The sequence below is a fragment of the Schistocerca piceifrons genome, chromosome 4, assembly GCF_021461385.2.
Source record: "Schistocerca piceifrons isolate TAMUIC-IGC-003096 chromosome 4, iqSchPice1.1, whole genome shotgun sequence".
Taxonomy (NCBI): domain Eukaryota; kingdom Metazoa; phylum Arthropoda; class Insecta; order Orthoptera; family Acrididae; genus Schistocerca; species Schistocerca piceifrons.
In genome coordinates, this window is record NC_060141.1 from 516,758,083 (window position 1) to 516,781,255 (window position 23,173).

Below are 23,173 nucleotides of genomic sequence, written 5' to 3' on the forward strand. Positions count from 1 at the left end.
GTATAAGCTTTCGTGCTTCAATGCTAATACGTAAAAAATATGCTCCATGACTTTACTGCTAGTGCGCTTTATGACTGTTGTATTTTTTCCCGGTAATTTCTATGGACTATGATATTTTCTGTCATTACACGGTATATTGCTTTCAGAAACAAAGAGATCGTGGAGAGTGATGTGTTCTTTATGGAGGGTGATGAATGCTTTATCTCTTTTAGTCAGAATTTGAAAGGAATCTATACAGAAACTACTTATTGCTCGATTGCACTTCTGTTAACGAGATTTATTGTTCAGCTCCTGCTACAGTTAAGATCAGATCACGTCAGGGGTACATCATAATTAAACAGTCCACATTCAAAATTTGAATGTTCTAACTCAGCATCTGGAGTCCAAAAACACATCATATTGTCAACTTCCTTATAAGCCAACTTGTGTCAGAACACTATGTACCATCTCATTAGGAAATCAGAAGCCGCTGAAATTTTGGTGTGATACTCTTCTGTCAAGACAAATCAGTTTTTTTTATCTTCGGAAGAAAATATTGTTTATCCAGTAATCAACGTTGTTAGCTCCTCACAGTGCCCCAACTCAGTTTGTATCTAAGCCATGGGCCCTTCTTTAAACAATATGTTTCATCTGTACATCATACTCATCTTCATATCTGTTGCAATTAGCGAAGTAAACCTAACGAGAATCACGTTGTTAACACCAAAGCAACTTCCCACTGTTTGGTAGAAATTTAGCACACCTGTCAATTCTCGAACCTGAGGCATCTGCTCCATAATGTTTGACGAGACGTTTTGCTTGCTTTACAATTAACAAACACACTAGCTTTGAACGCCATTTAGTGGTACCATACTGATAAAATGTTCCTGCATTTGTCCAATATGTGTCGATGCAACATAGTACGCAAAGCATTGTGGTTCTTTTACACTGCTTAATTTCCCTTTTTTTGTCTTGTCTCAGTGAACTGTGAAATTCTATCACTAATGCTGTGTAACATATCCTACATGTTTACATATTCTGACAATTTGTTATGAGTGTGACCATTACAAAATATTTCTTGTCTGCCTTCATGTATAATAATTTTGTTAAATACAGTTCCATAGTGGCAGACATACATCTCTGTAATTCATAAATTTATTTATGTATTTTAATATAAAATAGTCTTGACTTTTGGTAGCAAGATATAGACCATACATCTAGACCTATCAATACCTATATCCTTGGCGTCAAAAGTCACATTTTATCGTAACATATGTACATTTTCTTCCCTTTCTGTGACAGATGAGAAAAATGATTAATCTTAGTACTCTCTGACTTATATTACCCTAATTTTATTTTAACAGTGTCTGTGGGAAGTTGAAGATTACTAGTAGATTCCGCACTGGAAGGCGTTTCTTGGAATTTACAACAAATGAATCATAGAACCACTTTCTCAGAAAAAGAGACTTAATAATTTATGTTATATTCTCTTGTCAGCCTTACATGTCTCTGAGCCAAGGATGTCAGCTGTAATTATCACCCCTGCCCTTCTGTATATATGTAGTACCCAGTACAGGCCATACAACTACCTTCTTCGCAGTCTCTGAGGAACAGAGACTACAGTATTCTCCCAGTGGCAAAGGGTACATTTTCTTGTACCGTATATAAAGTTGTCTTCCTTCTTCTCTGACAGATGAGAAGAGTGATTAGACTAAGTTCTCCCGACGTGCCCTTAGCCCAGTTTTATCGAAAAGCGTCGTTCACTTTTTCTTCATCTTATTCTAATCGTAGATGACCGTTCCATTACATGTCTGTCACAGTTACTGTATAACGTGTTAGACTTTGGATCCGACTCAATAATTGCGTAGTCAATTTCTGCTGCATTTCCACTTTTAGTGATGCCACATCTTAAATTTTTTTCCATTAACTGCCAGTCGTTAGCCCCTGCTACAAGCTAGTACACCACCAACATCTAACCAGAAATTATTACAAATTATTGAATAAAGCTACATTGTAGAATCTGTTCCGTTTGAGAAACTGCAGGGAGTGGAGATGATATCATCTGGTTATTGCAGAAATGAATTGACTGTAGTGCTCTGAAGCTCATGCTTTTACTGATAAGATACAATTATTATTATTATTATTCATTCTTTCTTTACTTTCTCAGACGTTAAGTCTGGTTGAAAATGGAAAGTGACGCGGACCTTGATCAAGCGTCACTTCCTTTTAACTGTATGGTATGTGTTATATTGCATTTAGGAACTTTCGGGTAATTGAACATGTATCAATAATTACAGATTTCTGTAGTTGTATATATAAGTTTGGATGTAGCTGTATTGCATTGATTATTATTATTATTATTATTATTATTATTATTATTATTATTATTATTATTACCAGCTGGTATTTGCATAACAGTTAAAACCAATGAACATGATATGAAACCAGTTATCAAAAGTTTTACATTAGTTTTGCAGTGACCTCACGTTAGTTAATAGCTTACTTTTTATCATTATTTGTCATATACGTACATCCACGTCGCTGTCATATGTGGTAAAAAACTGTCCACACTTCACTATCAGACTGTGCTATACAGTAACACATAACCAGTTGTTTACAACTTGCATATAGTCTTACAGCATCAAAAACATAATGTGGAAAGCTCAGCTCATAAATTTATAGCTTTATTGGGAAGGCCTACTTCGTTTTCGCGACTGTCGAACCTAATCTGGCTGACTTCAGTATTTTCCCGCGTGGAATATTTTTTCCAACTTCATATGTGGAGGCATTAAGGTAACAGTAATTTGAACGACTGTAAGACATCCGGGCGACTAAGGTGAAAAAGGAAAAATATCGTAGCAGGAAAAGGAAATACTTAAAGTCACTTCATAACATGTCAACAAAATATATCTCTAAAACTGTTTTCAACTGAACTTCCTGTTATTATGCTGATAAATTCGCCTCTCATCTGTTAAGTGAGTCTCTTGATACGTTTTATACGCAATTAAGTAATCAATAAATTTGAATTTGGCACAAGTGAAGAGAGTGTCACAGACGTGGCCCAGGGTTTGGGATGGAAATCATTAAAGCATTTAGTTGCAGCGGGATCTTCTCAGGAAATATGATACACCAACAGTCTCCTCCGAATACGAAAATATTTTGTTGACGGAGACATACATGGGGAGAAAGAACCATCACAATAAAAAAAATAAGGAAAATCTGAGCTCGCACTAAAAGATACAGCTTTCCGCGCTGGTCGAGTGTGGATCGATAGGGAATTAGTGTGAAAGTGGTTTTATGTACCCTCTGCCGGACACTTAAGTGTGATTTTCAAAGTAACAATGTAGATGTAAAAAGGTGGAACACTATATACCAGATACTTAGGGTTCCCACTTTATTTTTAAGCAAGCTCAGGACTGTCTAAAATACTGCACCAAAAAACAGTAACAGTGTGCATCAGAACATGATTGAATTTTCCAGCAGGAAGGCATACTGTTAACGGATTTGGAAAAATTAGTAAATTAAAGACATAACTGAATGTACATATTAATTACCAGCACGAATAATACAGATTTGTATAAAATTTAACAATCAGTCAACAAATGTTTTTAAGAAACAGATTAACCAGACTTCGGTAGCTCTAAGACTATCTTCAGCAGAATGGTAAAAGTTACATGAACTCACATAACAACTTTTAAATTTTCAGCATCAATGCTATCGTGAAATGATATGGTTTATTTCCATGACTCGAGAAAATAGGTCATAATAAAAAAGATAGACAGTTAAACCAAAATAATGCAATTATAGTTGCAAGCGTCGGCACAAATTAACTGCTGTATCCGGCTAAGATCGGCACATACACAGAGCAAGAGGCATCAGGCTGTCAGTTTTTCCTTCAGACAGTTTCACGCAGCCGCCTGCAATCAGAGAGAATATCTTCCGATCTAAAGCGACACTCATTATTAGAACTGACACCTGCCACAATCTGCAGCTGGCTTGATCCTGTGCTTTTCGTGTATGCAGAGTGCACATTGGGCCTCGTCCCCTTCTTGGTAGTCACATTCCTAACGGACCCCATTTCACACCTAACACTGAAGCTCTGTGCTAGCAGTAATCCCACCTACTGTGACTGCCAGGACCCAGCAGGTTCAAATGGCTCTGAGCACTATGGGACTTAACATCTATGGTCATCAGTCCCCTAGAACTTAGAACTACTTAAACCTAACTAACCTAAGGACAGCATACAACACCCAGTCATCACGAGGCAGAGAAAATCCCTGACCCCGCCGGGAATCGAACCCGGGAACCCGGGCGTGGGAAGCGAGAACGGACTCAGCAGGCTGAGAGGCTTTCTCTGAAACAGGACAAGCAACTGCATTTGGCTCAGGTGGGTCAGGATCTTTGCTAGAAACAGGTATTGCCTGAACCTGTTTGTCAGACGAACTGGGGAGGCCTTGCATTCAGTTTCTCGGAAGGTCTTTCGCTTTGCGCCACACCTTGGAAAGACCTCTCACTCCAGCACAGGTGAGGGGTCAACCTCAGTGAGGGCAGTAACCGGTATGGCCACAGTAGTGGACCGATTAGGGGACACGTGGGAAGTGACTGACGTTCCTTGGATCCCCACGTGTGGCACACCTCAATGATGACCACTGGCAGCAGCCTCAAATTACGTGAGTGAAGCTGACACGGTCATAAGCTATGAATGAAGATTCAGAAATGCAACCTGCATCTCAGAAATCAAAGTCCCTATACGTACTAATGGCGGCGGAAGTCTAAACTAGACACACAGAAGTGCTAGAAACTTGCCAGTTAAACTACTAGGCACACACGTAAAGGAAATTAAGTCACTTCTGTTTGAAGATCATACAAATAATTGACAAATGAACGCAGTACTGTTCTGTGGTGATGCTAGGACAATAGCTGCCGCCGGTTTGTCTTCCACATCTATTTCAATTTTCTTCTGTCAGTCTTTTCTGCAAACTCAGCCATCTTATTTCCCGTTCTCACTCTGACCAGTAAAATTCTTCTCCACTCTTGATTCCTTGTGGACTGCTGCCATATACGAGTATTGTTGTTAGACGTCAATAATCACATCAGCAAGAACGTAGTGGAAATTGTTTAACACGATCTTAAGAAAATTTCATTATCATTACTGAATTTAAACATGGCTGCTGGACTCAGTGACGTTTATAAATTATAATTGAAACAATTGAGCCCTCGGTCACATTTTTTTTGAATGTTATTAACCAGGTTTTAACTCCTCTTAAGAGTGCCTTCATCGGAATTTAAACGTTTAAAGTGGCCTATAACATAATTACAAATTTATGGAAAAAAACATTTTTTATATAAAAGTGTAAGTAGTCACTAACAATACAAGATAGAGACAGTTCTTACATGTCACGTGCAAAATAAATAACAGATCACAAGGGCTTTAGTCACAAAAGTTTTTAAAAAGAATGCATGAAGTCGAGCCACTATGGGCTGTTCATACCTGTACAGCCACAGGTTGCAACGGACTGTTTTATATGTAACATGTAAGTACTGTCTTTGTCTTGTATTGTTTAGTCACTACTTACACTTTTATATAAAAAATTTCTTTTTCCATGAATTTGTAATTATGTTGTAGGCCATTTTAAAATTTTAAATTCTGATGAAGGCACTCTAAGTAGTGTTGAAACCTTGCTAATAAGACTACAAAATTGTGACTGAGAGCTCATTTGTTTCAATTTTAATCATTACTATACCTGTTTTATTATTATTGTTGTTATATGTTGTTCAGGTGCTAAATACATTGCAGTGTCAAGATGGCTCTAATCTTGCCAGATGAAGTAATGAATAAATAACAAATACGTAAATATCTAATTGTAAACTTTGTACCCCGCACTCTACACTAAATATTCACACATTATGAAAGGGAAACTTGGAATAATTTGATTTTTACTTGCGAATTAACATGAGGAATGTAGCAAATACTCTGTCTGATAAAAACAGAAAAGACTCTTTTAGTAGGGAAGGATGAAACGAAATGAAATTTCACAGGGAAGAGAGAGTATGTGGTTATTATTTCACCGATAATAAAACTGAATCACATATGGAAAGAACTTGGCAGTGTGGGCTCGCTTATGAGTATGTCGTTGCACTCTCTCTGGTCTGAATCACCGGCAAGGGTGTCATAAAATCCTTATATTTCTCTCTGAGGTAAGGTGGTCCGCAATTACTGTAACTGTTCCTCGACACCCCGGATATTGGGTATGGGACGGAGCTGATCTCCAAGTGAGTCTCACAAATGTTCTATCGGGGACTACAGTGAGGAGTCCAACATTACGCAAACAGTTCACATACACACGTAGACGAGCATTGTCTTGGTGAGAAATGGCTCTAAGATAGTGTTGCATGAGTGGAAACACATGAAGACGCAGGATAGCTCTGACGTACCGTTATGCCGTTGTTATGCCGTTGTGCCATCAGGATGCCCTCAATCACTCCTTGCCGTGATGTGAAAGCAGACCCGGCTGCTTCCCACACCATGACGCCACGACTAACACAGCTGCGCCCCTCCAGAATACTGGAACAATGGGACGTCTCAGGAGTTCGCCGACATAGTCGCTGGCAATGGTCATCCGGGCTGGTGCAGAACCGCAGTTAATCGCTGAACACAATGCGGCCCTATTCATCAGCAGCGCAGTCTTCCCATACACGGCACACCTCTAAACGCAGCCAGTTGCGTTTTCGAGTTAAGGGTAGCCTTAGAGTGGGATGATGTTACATAATCCGTCTGTTGCTGCTCTCTGACCACTGGTGCAGGATGACACAGGATGTGGCAGGGAGCCCTTCATTTCCTCTAGGAAGGCAGGCGCAGATGAGAAGGGTATACTATGTGTTTGGTGGACGATACAGCGGTCCTCCCTTGCGGCTGTCAGACGCGGTCCACTGGAACCTTGACGCCTAGTTCGCCTCCCTTTGCGTAATCATGCAGTTCGAAATCGAGTCCCTGTCTCATCTAAGTACCACACAAATCTGGATATTGTACGGTTCGACCTGTCGGCCAAAGGACGACCAACAGTGAGGCCGCTTTCAAACTTTTTCTGGTGCTGATAACGCTATCTCAAGTGAGTACGCGACGTCTCTGGTTCCTACACGGTGATCACTTAACATCTGACAGTGTTACGCCCTTTATATACCGGGTGATCAAAAAGTCAGTATAAATTTAAAAACTGAATAAATCACGGAATAATGTAGATAGAGAGGTACAAATTGACACACATGCTTGGAATGACATGGGGTTTTATTAGAACTAAAAAAATACAAAAGTTCAAAAAATGTCCGACAGATGGCGCTTCATCTGATAAGAATAGCAATAATTAGCATAACAAAGTAAGACAAAGCAAAGATGATGTTCTTTACAGGAAATTCTCAGTATGTCCACCATCATTCCTCAACAATAGCTGCAGTCGAGGAATAATGTTGTGAACAGCACTTTAAAACATGTCCGGAGTTATGGTGAGGCATTGGCGTCGGATGTTGTCTTTCAGCATCCCTAGGGATGTCGGTCGATAACGATGAACTTCAGGTAACCCCAAAGCCAATAATCACACGGACTGAAGTCTGGGGACCTGGGAGACAAAGCTCCTTTTATAAACAATTGTCATGCGCAGTCATTGTCATTCCAAGCATGTGTGTCAATTTTTACCTCTCTATCCACATTATTCCGTGGTTTATTAAGTTTTCAAATTTATACTGACTTTTTGATCACTTGGTGTTTTAGCAGACATGGTAACAACACTAAACAGGAGCACTGGTGTCCGTTCCATGTGTCACAGAGAATTACAACCCCCTTCTTTAACATAACCGCCGATGGTTGTTATCTTTCACGAAGTTAAATTGACGTATGACTATGTCATCTCGACGCTTCACTTTCTTTTAGTCCAGCAGTGTATACTATATAGCTGCAGTTATGGGATCCACTATGTATTAAAGTAACATATGACATAGTGCACACAGTTAACGACTATGTGGCAACTAAGCACCGAAACTCACTGCTCATGTAACGTCCACATGTTCTCAATAAAAAAAAATTATATTATGTATTGTTCACTAGAAGTGACGCAGTTGAAGGAACCAATAAACTCGGGTAATAATTGCAAAAATATAGACAAAAGACACGCCACTTATGAAGAAAAGCCGGGGCCTTCCCCTCTCCCCAACGAGTGTTCAGGAACACAGGGTCAGGTCGAGAAAAAAAATTATGCAAGAAGTGTACCAGAAAATTCGGGACGTGTGGGAACCATAGAAATACTCAGCAGGAACGTGGATAACACCAAAAGTCACTGATGAATTTATTGTTTCAGGTGCACCAGGCAGGAATCACAGCTCAAGAGTTGTGGGAGGTTCATCAGCTTCAGATAGCGAGTTCCCTTTTGTGGTAAAGTATTATCAAAAATTCCGTGAATACGTATTTTTAGTTTTATCTATTTTACCTTCGTTTCTGAGCGATATCCCTGCACTTGTAGCTTAAAAATTATGTTCCTGCCATCGAGAGATGTGATAACTACCGTATACGAAGAACAATTAAGATATTTTTCCAACATTGCACAGATCTTCAAATATTACCAGTTGTAATTATCTACTGATTTAGTGTGGCTTGTTGATTAGTAAAACCGTAGAACTTGCGAGCTTTATCCGTTACTACACAGGGTGTTACAAAAAGGTACGGTCAAACTTTCAGGAAACATTCCTCACACACAAATAAAGAAAAGATGTTATGTGGACATGTGTCCGGAAACGCTTAATTTCCATGTTAGAGCTCATTTTAGTTTCGTCAGTATGTACTGTACTTCTTCGATTCACCGCCATGATTTCATACGGGATACTCTACCTGTGCTGCTAGAACATGTGCCTTTACAAGTACGACACAACATGTGGTTCATGCACGATGGAGCTCCTGCACATTTCAGTCGAAGTGTTCGTACGCTTCTCAACAACAGATTCGGTGACAGATGGATTGGTAGAGGCGCACCAATTCCATGGCCTCCACGCTCTCCTGACCTCAACCCTCTTGACTTTCATTTATGGGGGCCTTTGAAAGCTCTTGTCTACGCAACACCGGTACAAATTGTAGAGACTCTTCGTGCTCGTATTGTGGACGGCTGTGATACAATACGCCATTCTCCAGGGCTGTATCAGCGCATCAGGGATTCCATGCGACGGATGGTGGATGCATGTATCATCGCTAACGGAGGACATTTTGAACATTTCCTGTAACAAAGTGTTTGAAGTCACGCTGGTACGTTCTGTTGCTGTGTGTTTCCATTCCATGATTAATGTGATTTGAAGAGAAGTAATAAAAGGAGCTCTAACATGGAAAGTAAGCGTTTCCGGACACATGTCCACATAACATATTTTCTTTCTTTGTGTGTGAGGAATGTTTCCTGAAAGTTTGGCCTTACCTTTTTGTATTAGCCTGTATACATTGGGAAGTGCAAAACGCTTTTCGTTTCCTGCAAGGGTTTGGGCTCCGCTCACTCAGCGAGCAGTCGCCTCCTTTCTGAAACCACATTTGTGGTCTGCATTGCGCTGGTCATTCGTAGTTGACTTTACATAAAACCATTATTTTGGTGGAATGGAATACCACTGCTCACGGTATTCCATTTCAGCAGTCTTTTCCTTACTTGACATCATCGCAGAAATGTTGACTTGCTCAAAATCTGAGCTCATTCTTACGATTCATGAAATATTTTGGTCAGTATGATATGTCATACATGTCTCTGTGTCTTCCTCTGTAGTGCGTTTTCGGTTTACATATGTTGCAACGATACCAGTGCAATTTAACAGGCGGTCAGCTGTGGCACTCTTTTGGCTATCGTTAAGGTGACAAACGAGTGGGCCAGCGGAGATACGGGTTATAGCAGGTCATCTTTATTCGTTTAAATAGTTTAAACGTAAGGATGAAATAAGTCATGGTAGGGAAACACTAATATATATTATCAACACAAGAATATGGCGACCAGTACAGGTCGACCTCAAAGATGATTAATTAAGTACCACATAAATGTGGGAATACATGAGACTTAAGATGGATACATTTGAGAACTCGGATGAGTTTTACAACGTAAAAGTGTAGCCTGTATTTTCGAACGAAGGACACTTGATCTTTTCCTTATTTAACAAAATTAGCTCACGTTACAGCTCTTTATCTAACATATGTTTATAGTGCTTCAATAGACGTAGTGTAACACCATATCCTAAATGCTCTATTGATTTATTTTGCTTTTGTTTCATTTAATATTACATCGTTAAGCTTCCGTAAATGTGTTTGATCGAATAGATAACACAGAATTGTATACTACTTTCTTTGTACAAACTTAGATGTCAAGGTTTGGTTCTATGCAAAGTAGTGTATCTGTCATTTAAATTCTTTGTCTCATTTGAAGGGAACAAAACTTACTGTATATAACTGTAATTTTGAGTGAATATTTTTTTTGTAGAAATGTCAATATGTGCAAATGTTCTGTTTTATTTAATGGGTTTGGTTGCTGTTATGTAAACTGCTGATCCTCACTTAGGGTTATTAGTTCTTTAGTATGTAAAAGGTGTAGTGGTTCCCCTCGGGAACGGAACTGTGTAGCGCGCTCAAATTGTGGCTGGCCTAGGTAGAAAAGGTGGAACCGAGAGTCAGTCGGGGACGAGCCACCAGTCGGGGACGAGCTACCAAACTGTGCACTGCCTTGTAAATGTTGCATATTGTGCTGGTTCCGAGAGAGGCTTTTCCTGCCGCTTTCCAAGGCCTCGGATGGATGGATAAATAGCTGGAACTATTCTGGAATTTGTATCTATCATCGCCACCAAGAAATGACAGAGTCCAGCAATTCTACCTGCAATTCCACCTACCAACATGCAATCGCCACCTCATCGCGCAGTCACTGTAATAGAGCACTATAGTAATGTACAGTGAAGGATCAGCTTAATGGATGTGTTAGTGTGCTCAAATATAAGGTAATTTATAACTGAATTTATGTACCTGCCTTGATTTTTATCCTTATCATAACACCTCTCAGGTTCCTCTCCGTTTGAACTAAAGTGATTTCCGAATGTCCTTACTGAAAGAACATTAAAGCCCAGTGTTTTGCTAATTGATGCCTCTTGAACGTAGTGAAAAGAAAGTTAAAGTTAATCTGGCAAGAGAGTGAGTTAAAGTTAATGATGCTTGCTGAAAATAATTTTCCCAGTAAAACTGCTTATTAATGTAAATGTTTTAGAAAAAAAGGGGTAAATATGGTGTCGAAAAACTGTATATGTGTTTAAAACCGAGGAGATGAACCTGAGTAATGTATGTGAAATAGATGTGAGAGGTATGTGTCTAGTGCCACCAAAGGGTTGGCAGATATCACTTGCCATAGGATATGAAATTATTGTTCTGGTCTTGATGTGCGTAATGACCTAATTGTGTGTGAAAAAGCAATGGTAAAGGTGTAATAAGAAATTCTTAATCCTGAATTAATCCCAAGTATGACATTTATATTTACATGTTACCTGATGTTGTAATTTGAAAAGAAATGATTTTGTTTCCAGTGTCTAATTACTATTTCAAAGTTACAGGTTTCATGTTTTATACCATTAACGAAATTTGTAACAAAGCTATGACATAATGATGGAAAAACCTGTTAATGATGTCAATAAACTGCTCCAAAATATGTTGTTGGGCAGTAAAACAAGACAAAAGAATAAAAATGCTGTGGCCCTGAATTTGAGGGCTACCAAATATGCTGTGTGAGCAGTAGCCAAAAGACTTGCCATTGTGGGCAAGAAGTTGACAAGTGGTCACAAACTGCCAAACCTAGAGGAATGGGCAGTGTATTAATTTAAAAATGTGTTGTTTAGTGTTCTTAATCTAAATTGTGTTTTTGTGCTTAAATGTTTACATACAAAGACTGCCAAACCAATAATGGGCAGAATGTGTAATATGGACTGCTAGTGCTGAGGCAAGCAGTGCAGTAAGTTAGGTTTATAGATCAATGTGTTATGAACTGACTATTCTTATGGAAGTCAGTGAAAAGCTATTATAAGATATATATGCCTCCGTCTTCAAATGTATGTATATGTTTTTGATACTAGATTTTTTTGGAATAACTTAAAGTTTTTGGACTGCCTTGTTTTAAAACACAGCAGTGATGATTAAAGATGGGTTCTGAATAGGTTAGTGTGTTTATGTGCAACAAACATTTTGGAATGATATTAATGAAGAGCAGCTTTAAAGTTAATTTTTTTGAAAAAAAAACCTTGCAGAGTTACTTTGGTATTTAAGGAGTTAGTTGGAAAAGTCCCCATAGCTGTTTTGTGTAAATATTTGTACATATGTGGATACAAAATTAATTTTTTTAACATTCCATTAATTGTTGAACCTTGTAAAATGTACCATGATCATTAATATGCTTGTGTGTCTGTGAAAATTTACATTCCTTTAAAAATATTGAGAGGCAAACTTCTGCTTTGTTAAGTTAAAATGTTCTGTGCTATTATATATGTTTTTTTTTAATTTTATTTGAAGGCTACACTTATTCTACTAATATGTAGATTAGTTTATGAACTGTTTGTTTGTTATTTGAACTGTGTGTGTATGAAATGAACATGTTTAAAGAGATCTTGTGTAATGATGAAAATTAGTGTCCTTAAACCAGTGTGGGCATAAAAATTACTCTAAACGTCTTATTTTTGAAAATGTTTTGGGAGAAATGTATGAAATTTCTTAGTGTATCTACTGTATGTCTGTAATATGTATTTTTTTGTCCCAACTTAAGATGGATGGTATAATTTTTTTTCTGTAGCCAACACCACTTAGGTGTTATAGATGTTTCCTTGAAGTATCCCTGACGGGAAATTTCAACGAAACATGAAGCATGTGTAACACCATATCTCTAATGCTCTATTGATTTATTTTGCTTTTGTTTCATTTAATATTACATCGTTAAGCTTCCGTAAATGTGTTTGATTGTACTAACTTTGATGTCATGGTTTGGTTCTATGCAAAGTAGTGTATCTGTCATTTAAATTATTTGTCTCATTTGAAGGGAACAAAATTTACTGTACATAATTGTAATTTTAAGCGCGATCGTTGAATAGAGTATTCATTGTCGTCTTTAATCATAGTCGTCTTACATATTCAGGGAGTTAGGCATCAGCCTCTCCCGTCTTCACTAGGTTAATGTTTATCCTTTCTTTGGTCCATCAATGTTTGTCATTCCTTAAGTCAGCTTTTTCTTGGGCAGTCTTTAATCTTTCATTCTCTTTACATGTTGCTTCGACCCCTCTCTGTATTCAGTTCTTTCTTCAGTAATAAACTGTACACTGAACTCTTTTCGAACTTCTTCAGTCGTTATTATATTTTTTCCTGTGCAGCCCGTTGTTCTCCCTAAGAATCTCATCTTTTCCTGCACGACTTTTTCTGTCATCTGTCTCTTCATTTACCAACTTTCGCTCCCTACTGGTATGGTACAGTAATGCTATCAATATAATTCTATAAAATTTAATCTATGTATCATAGGGGCCTGTAAATAAGTGTTCTGTTCATAGCTCCACAAACTGCTGCAAAATTTACGTGGTTTTTCATCTAAAACATTAACATAATCATAGGTCGTACCGCAGTCCCATTACTTAAACTGTGACATTCTCCAATTACTTCGTTTTTAATTATTGTTTTCGACTGTATTTGGAATTTATCTTGAAAGGTCACAACTTTCATCTTATGAAATGAATTTTTTGGTTGTATTTTGCATGCTTTTGGTTTAGCGAGTGTACTGATAACTGGCGGTCGTCTTCACTTTCATGTAATATTATTTTATCATTTACAAACAGTAAATCACTTAAAGTAATGTATTTATCGAATTTAATTCCTGGATAAGTAACTGATTTTCAGATTTAAAGGTTTTTTAACATAAGTAATTAAAAATAATTGGTTACAAGAAACATACACCTATCACTCACTGATTGACAAGCTTTTGATTACCCTTTGAGTTGTGGTGGGTAACCACTGTCATTCATTATTGCTAGTAATTTATTTCGATCAACTCCATCGAAAGACTTTTCAAAATATATAACAGCAGGGTGTGTTTCAATTATCTTTGTAAACTGCGACAATTTCTGCAGTGTTTCACTGTTGCCAGCACAAACCAACAGGCTAGAAGAATCTAAGGTAATAAGTAGTTTCCTGTGTATCTTATTAATTCTGCATTTATCCATCTATTCCTGCAGCTTCCCCATTTTAATTTCTTTGAGCGTGTTTTGTAATTCACCCATAGTTATTTAGTCAATATTTACAAATCTTTTCCCTCATGAATACGCACATCATTCCCAGCGTCATACTGTTTGCACCATAACTCTTGATAACGTGTGATCCATGAATCTTTTTAATTATTAAGTTTTGCTGTATCCTAGGATATTGCCTTCCACGTGTTTGAAGTTCTATGTGAAAGATAAGCCTTCCCCAGCAAACATGATGGATATGTCGTACAAGTTCTGAAGTACAAATTCGTTTTTGTTTGAACAAAATGTGATTGTATCGGCTAATAATCTTGTACTAACATATTGAAATAAACAGTATGTGATTTAATGACTTCGCTTATTGAGGAACTATCGTTAACTTATACTGTATAATGATGAAAATCAGAATACAGTTTGATAATAGGTACGCAGTTTTGATGATAGCCAAGTGTGTTTCTGATGCAACAAGCCACTACAATCGTCCGATTCCCGGAAATTCTGGCTGAACAGCTACACAGATATTTAAAACTCTGCACTGTCTCTGGCTGAGCCAGATGCAGCTGCCTGCCCTGTTTCAGAGGATGATTCTCAACCTTCAAGGTCCGGGCAATCGCAGAGAGTGGGCTTATTGGTAGTTGGGAGCTCCAATGTTAGGCGCGTAATGGGCCTCTTAGGGATATGGCGGCATTCCGTGTGCATTCCGGGTGGAGTCATTCCTAATGTGGAAAGGGTCCTTCCGGATGCCATGAAGAGCACAGGGTGCAGCCAGCTGCAGGAGGTGGCACACGTCGGCACTAATGACGTGTGTCGCTTTGGATCTGAGGAAATTCTCTAGGGATTCCAGCGGCTATCTTATTTGGTGAAGGCTGCCGGTCTTGCTTACGAGATGAAGGCAGAGCTCACCATCTGCAGCATCGTTGAAAGAACCGACTGCGGACCTTTGGTGCAGAGCCGGGTAGAGGGTCTGAATCAGAAGCTCAGACGGTTTTGCGACCGTGTTGGCTGCAGATTCCTTGACTTGCGCCATAGGGTGGTGGGGTTTCGGGTTCCGCTGAGTAGGAGTTCACTGCACTCAGCTGGCGGCTACACGGGCAGCGGAGGCTGTGCGGCGTGGCCTGGGCGGTTTTTTAGGTTAGAAGGCCTCGATAAAGTACGGGGTGGGCTGCAATCTCAAAGGGTGCATGGCAAATACAGGACGTGCTTGAATCAAGGAACAGTCGCAATTGTAGTTGTAAATTGTTGTAGTTGTGCTGGGAAAGTCCCTGAGCTTCAAGCGCTAATAGAAAGCACAGAAGATGAAATCGTTATAAGTACAGAAAGCTGGCTAAAGCCTGAAATAAGTTCTGCAGAAATTTTTACGAAGTCTCAGACGGTGTTCAGGAATGATAGATTAGGCAGAATTGGTGGTGGAGTGTTTGTGTCTGTCAGTAGTGGTTTATCTTGTAGTGAAGTTGAAGTAGATACTCCGTGCGAATTGGTATGGGTGTAGGTTATACTTAACAGCCGAACTAAGTTAATAATTGGCTCCTTCTACCGACCCCCAGACTCCGATGATATAGTTGCGGAACAGTTCAGAGAAAATTTGAGTCTCATAACAAATAAATACCCCAGCCATACGGTTATAGTTGGTGGGGACTTCAACCTTCCCTCGATATGTTGGCAAAAATACTTGTTCAAAACCGGTGGCAGGCAGAAAACATCTTCCGAGATTGTCCTAAATGCTTTCTCCGAAAATTTTTTCGAGCAGTTAGTCCACGAACCCACGCGAATTGTAAATGGTTGCGAAAACACACTTGACCTCTTAACTACAAACAATCCAGAGCTAATAGAGAGCATCATGACTGATACAGGGATTAGTGATCACAAGGTCGTAGTAGCTAGGCTCAATACCGTTTCCTCCAAATCCACGAGAAACAAACGCAAAATAATTTTACTTAAAACAGCGAATAAAGTGTCACTAGAAGCCTTCCTAAGAGACAATCTCCATTCCTTCCGAACTGACTATGCAAATGTAGACGAGATGTGGCTCAAATTCAAAGATATAGTAGCAACAGCAATTGAGAGATTCATACCTCATAAATTGGTAATAGATGGAACTGATCCCCCACGGTACACAAAACAGGTCCGAACGCTGTTGCAGAGGCAACAGAAAAAGCATGCGAAGTTTCAGAAGAACGCGAAATCCCGAAGATTGGCTAAAATTTACAGAAGCGCGAAATTTGGCACGGACTTCAATGCGAGATGCCTTTAATAGGTTCCACAACGAAACATTGTCTCGAAATTTGGTAGAAAATCCGAAGAACTTCTGGTCGTATGTAAAGTACACAAGCGGCAAGACGCAGTCAGTACCTTCGCTGCGCAGTGCGGATGGTACTGTTACCGACGACTGTGCCGCTAAAGCGGAGTTATTGAACGCAGTTTTCCGAAATTCCTTCAGCAGGGAAGACGAATGTAATGTTCCAGAATTTGAAACACGAACAGCTGCTAGCATGAGTTTCTTAGAAGTAGATACCTTAGGGGTTGCGAAGCAACTCAAATCGCTTGATACGGCAAGTCTTCAGTTCCAGATTGTCTACCGATAAGGTTCCTTTCAGATTATGCTGCTACAATAGCTCCCTACTTAGCAATCATATACAACCGCTCGCTCACCGATAGATCTGTACCTACAGATTGGAAAACTGCGCAGGTCGCACCAGTGTTTAAGAAGGGTAGTAGGTGTAATCCATCGAACTACAGACCTATATCATTGACGTCGGTTTGCAGTAGGGTTTTGGAGCATATACTGTATTCAAACATTATGAATCACCTCGAAGGGAACGATCTATTGATACTTAATTAGCATGGTTTCAGGAAACATCGTTCTTGTGCAACGCACGAAGTAATGGCCGCTATCGACAGGGGATCTCAAGTTGAGTCCGTATTTCTAGATTTCCAGAAAGCTTTTGACACCGTTCCTCACAAGCGACTTCTAATCAAGCTGCGGGCCTATGGGATATCGTCTCAGTTGTGCGACTGGATTCATGATTTCCTGTCAGGAAGGTCGCAGTTCTTAGTAATAGAAGGCAAATCATCGAGTAAAACTGAAGTAATATCAGGTGTTCCCCAGGGAAGCGTCCTGGGACCTCTGCTGTTCCTGATCTATATAAATGACCTGGGTGACAATCTGAGCAGTTCTCTTAGGTTGTTCGCAGATGATGCTGTAATTTACCGTCTAGTAAGGTCATCCGAAGACCAGTATCAGTTGCAAAGCGATTTAGAAAAGATTGCTGCATGGTATGGCAGGTGGCAGTTGACGCTAAATAACGAAAAGTGTGAGGTGATCCACATGAGTTCCAAAAGAAATCCGTTGTGATTAGATTACTCGATAAATAGTACAATTCTCAAGGCTGTCAATTCAACTAAGTACCTGGGTGTTAAAATTACGAACAACTTCAGTTGGAAAGACCACATATATAATATTGTGGGGAAGGCGAGCCAAAGGCTGCGTTTCATTGGCAGCACACTTAGAAGATGCAACAAGTCCACTAAAGAGACAACTTACACTACACTCATTCGTCCTCTGTTAGAATATTGCTGCGCGCTGTGGGATCCTTACCAGGTGGGATTGACGGAGGACATCGAAGGGGTGCAAAAAAGGGCAGCTCGTTTTGTATTATCACGTAATAGGGGAGAGAGTGTAGCAGATATAATACGCGAATTGGGATGGAAGTCATTAAAGCAAAGACGTTTTTCGTCGAGGCAAGATCTACACTCCTGGAAATTGAAATAAGAACACCGTGAATTCATTTTCCCAGGAAGGGGAAACTTTATTGACACATTCCTGGGGTCAGATACATCACATGATCACATTGACAGAACCACAGGCACATAGACACAGGCAACAGAGCATGCACAATGTCGGCACTAGTACAGTGTATATCCACCTTTCGCAGCAATGCAGGCTGCTATTCTCCCATGGAGACGATCGTAGAGATGCTGGATGTAGTCCTGTGGAACGGCTTGCCATGCCATTTCCACCTGGCGCCTCAGTTGGACCAACGTTCGTGCTGGACGTGCAGACCGCGTGAGACGACGCTTCATCCAGTCCCAAACATGCTCAATGGGGGACAGATCCGGAGATCTTGCTGGCCAGGGTAGTTGACTTACACCTTCTAGAGCACGTTGGGTGGCACGGGATACATGCGGACGTGCATTGTCCTGTTGGAACAGCAAGTTCCCTTGCCGGTCTAGGAATGGTAGAACGATGGGTTCGATGACGGTTTCGATGTACCGTGCACTGTTCAGTGTCCCCTCGACGATCACCAGTGGTGTACGGCCAGTGTAGGAGATCGCTCCCCACACCATGATGCCGGGTGTTGGCCCTGTGTGCCTCGGTCGTATGCAGTCCTGATTGTGGCGCTCACCTGCACGGCGCCAAACACGCATACGACCATCATTGGCACCAAGGCAGAAGCGACTCTCATCGCTGAAGACGACACGTCTCCATTCGTCCCTCCATTCACGCCTGTCGCGACACCACTGGAGGCGGGCTGCACGATGTTGGGGCGTGAGCGGAAGACGGCCTAACGGTGTGCGGGACCGTAGCCCAGCTTCATGGAGACGGTTGCGAATGGTCCTCGCCGATACCCCAGGAGCAACAGTGTCCCTAATTTGCTGGGAAGTGGCGGTGCGGTCCCCTACGGCACTGCGTAGGATCCTACGGTCTTGGCGTGCATCCGTGCGTCGCTGCGGTCCGGTCCCAGGTCGACGGGCACGTGCACCTTCCGCCGACCACTGGCGACAACATCGATGTACTGTGGAGACCTCACGCCCCAAGTGTTGAGCAATTCGGCGGTACGTCCACCCGGCCTCCCGCATGCCCACTATACGCCCTCGCTCAAAGTCCGTCAACTGCACATACGGTTCACGTCCACGCTGTCGCGGCATGCTATCAGTGTTAAAGACTGGGATGGAGCTCCGTATGCCACGGCAAACTGGCTGACACTGACGGCGGCGGTGCACAAGTGCTGCGCAGCTAGCGCCATTCGACGGCCAACACCGCGGTTCCTGGTGTGTCCGCTGTGCCGTGCGTGTGATCATTGCTTGTACAGCCCTCTCGCAGTGTCCGGAGCAAGTATGGTGGGTCTGACACACCGGTGTCAATGTGTTCTTGTTTCCATTTCCAGGAGTGTATTTACGAAATTTCAGTCACCAACTTTCTCTTCCGAACGCGAAAATATTTTGTTGAGCCCAGCCGTCATAGGTACGAATGATCATCAAAAAAAAAAAAAGAGAGAAATCAGAGCTGGAACAGAAAGGTTTAGGTGTTCGTTTTTCCCGCGCGCTGTTCGGGAGTCGAATGGTAGAGAGATAGTATGATTGTGGTTTGATGAACCCTCTGCCAAGCACTTATATGTGAATTGCAGAGTAGTCATGTAGATGTAGATGTAGATGTAGCCGAAGAGTGCTTATACAAAGCAATTATTAGTTAGATTAAGAAACTTATTGCTGAAACCCAGTAGTTTTTAGCTATGCTGCACCTTCATATATTTATGTTACAAAAGTGAACTGTTTGGGCACGTTTATCACGACTATCCTTATTATGTGAAGGCAGTCACTTTAATTCATTCTCTCTAAATCTCTGCATCTGCCAAACAACATCTAATAAAAACTATGTCAAGAAACCACGTTGACACATCATGATATAGCAGAACATGAAGGTATGAGAAATATTCCATACAATGAAGCCGCCAAGTATAATATAAGTAGCTTAATTAGAACGAATGTTTGGTTTAATAACCTCTTCATACGTGGATAACCATTGTAGTTATTAAATGATAAATTTAAAGAAAACAGCCCCTGCTCTGCCACGATGTAGGACAGATTTTACGTGTTTCTCTAGCAGCATAGATATCCAGACGGTTTCCTTTTGTTTCAGATACGGTGCGGGATCCATCACCGTCCATGCGGGCTCCACGTCAAACACCAGCTCTGGCACTGCGGTGGGAGTAAGCACCAGCATCATCAACGACAGCTTTGACAATCTGGAATACACGAACGATATCGCCCTGCTCGGAGTAAGTTCTCCTGCATTGTCCCTCTCTTTTCCTTGTGGCACATAATCCTCACTGCCGCTGTTTTCTTCGGAGACTTATTATTAGTATTAGTATTAGTAATAGAATTTTTGTTATTTTGCAGTGGATGTTCAGACCCCCACTTTGTAGGTTGCACTCACTACACACAGAACTGCTGCGTCCCTTAACATTAATTTGTAGAATAGTTTAGGCTGAATATTCATTGCCCAGGCACCGAGATAAAGGAATTAAAGCGTTTGACTGTTAATTGAAAGTTTTTATTCTCGATTCGGAGCAGCGAATAAATTTCGCCATAATTGCAAGGCGAGGCCTTCCTGTATAAGGAGATCCATTTTATTAGCCCATTCTCGGTGTAAGTCACAATGCATCCTCACATTAAATATCAGAACACCCAAAGGATGTTCCTCCTGTGTTACAATTTAATATTCATAGATTGTTGTATGAACGTGAGCAAATGTTATGTATTGTCAACACCTACCGTTCTTACTCTTTTTTCAATAGCTGTTCATCTCAACACAAACACGATTTGGGTGGGGGGTGGGGATGGTTTGACAAAATTGCATCATGTAAACCCCACTAAAAAATAAAATACAGTCAATCTTACTAACAGCCTAATACAGCACTTTATTAGCATATGTGCTAGGTGAGGTACAGGTTACACAGAAAACGAACTATCAACAAAGGCTGCCACATCTACCAACTGGATCTATGGTGCCAGGGCTCTCTGAAGTTGTATTTCTCATAACCAACTGCCAAACAACATCAACATCTGATAAAAACTATGTCAAAAAACGACGTTGACACACACACAAAATATACTTAAGAGAGAACTGGCAAAATATCAGCTTAGGGAGGAAGAAGGAAGGTGCTTTGGCAGATTTTTAACTCTATATCACTTAAACATACGGTATACAATGAGAACTTCCGCTGTGTTAACACACATGATGACGGAAGACGTCACTGGACGAGAACAGAAATGAAATTCATCAAACACAGTGGTGCAATTCAGAGTCGATATCTAGGAAATGAAATCTTTGCAATCGAAACAAAATTATTTGTCAAAACCCATGCAGGTTGCATGCACGAGAATTTGCAAATCCCTTATGGCCAAAGAAAATTCACAATCAGCAGCAAAGTGAAAAGGTACTATTGTCGTACCAAGATATAAAAAAAGGACACATTCATCTTATTGGCACTGCTGAAATAATTTATATGTTAATGGATGAGCTTCATTCGATCTCGTTATATTCATTCAAATACATAAAAATTTGTTCTACAACATCGCAAAGCACACGTTAATAGTGCTGCCGATGTTACTAACGGCTTAAAATGCACATGTCGACAAGATTAATAGTACTATTCCCTTATAAAAAATCTTGACAGGAACACTGAAATTTTTGCGTTACTGTCTGTCGCATTTTTGCAACCATTTTTACATGGGAAGAACTTTTTGACACTTGAGAAATATCGTGGCACAATTAGGTATGGTAAATAATATTTTATTTGAGGTTCCATTGTGCCTTATACTAAGCGTGATACATAGGTTAAATTATTTTGTTAACGAAAAGCAACAGGATCATAAAGCAGTAGTTGATTTTATTTCACATTATGAAGTCTAGCACAACAGTAACTGACGTAAAATTCATGTTCAGTACCTACAAATTTCTCATTTATTAATTACATAGCGTAAGTGAACGTTGGTCTTAAATTATTCAGAAGAATATTTTCTATACTTCTCATATGTCGTAGTACATCATGAATAGTTTCCAAAGGAATTAACAAGTGCGAAATGAAATTTACTGGTGAGACAGTCCAGTACTTGAAGTAAACAATTTTTATGCTGGAGAATGAAAAGAGCTGACGTACTTTCGATATGGAAATAAACCGTCTACTTATATTTTTGTTGAATAATTCAGATAGTTTGGATGCTTTTAAAAATGGTGCAAAAATTCAGAAAATTTCGATACTTTTGAGCACAGGCAAGATTTGTGTATTGGGGTTCTGTTGTGATTGGCTGGTACATTTTAATGTAGTGTAAAATACTGGGATATGACTGGTGGAGTGGGGAGGTTAGGAAAGGGATAGTAGTGTGGAAGTGGAGAGGAAAAGGAGAGATAGTGTAGGTGAAATGAGGCATGGGTTGTCACGGAATGACGACGACATCACTGACAAAGCTAAAGCCATTACTGATAAGAATGGGGATGTCACAGACAAGAAGGGCAGGGCTTGCGACTTCTTGAACTGGGGTTGGGGTGGCATACGATGTGAACGTAATGACCTTAGTCAGTTTCAACAGATGTTTGACCGTCAAAGTGTCCTGGGAAACACGTTGATATACTACTTCCGTAGTAACAGCAATTGACACCTAAAACTTGGAATCAGTTTGTGGTAACACTCTGAAGTATATGTTCTTTGATGCAGCTATTGCCACTCGACACCATCACAATAATGATGGATCACAGAGAAAATGAAAGATGATTAAATAACATCCTACTATTCTCAGCACTAGAGGAAGATTTCAAATAAACTGAGTAAAAGAAAAAGCAATACATGTAAATAAAATATATGTAAATCATGTTAGTCTTGTAGATATGGTTTTCGGGAGAATATTGGAAGGCATTGTCAAGTTCCAGAATATGTCATTAGTGCAACTGATCGAAACGACTGCTGTGACGATCATTCCGCTTACTTATCACTAGACTCCTATTTTTGCCAATGTATGAGGGAAATGTACAGGCATGAGGGCTCCAAACTCTGTGGCCAACAATAAAGGAATTCTGATTGGTCTACTACACCACCTTTCGGACGATGAACCAAGGACCTCACCGCACCCACAGAGGCTGTCGTTCCTCCTGTGAAATGCCGCC

The 23,173-nt window shown here is 40.3% G+C and overlaps 1 protein-coding gene across 1 annotated transcript in view; it reads left to right on the forward strand.

Annotated features, from left to right (window-relative positions):
- The window catches only part of LOC124795964 (trypsin beta-like), a 74,537-nt gene that overhangs the window by 26,428 nt on the left and 24,936 nt on the right, over window positions 1–23,173 (forward strand). The window contains exon 2 of the mRNA XM_047260045.1: window positions 20,150–20,288. Coding sequence (XP_047116001.1) covers window positions 20,150–20,288 — 139 coding nt within the window. The remainder of the gene's footprint in view (window positions 1–20,149; window positions 20,289–23,173) is intronic.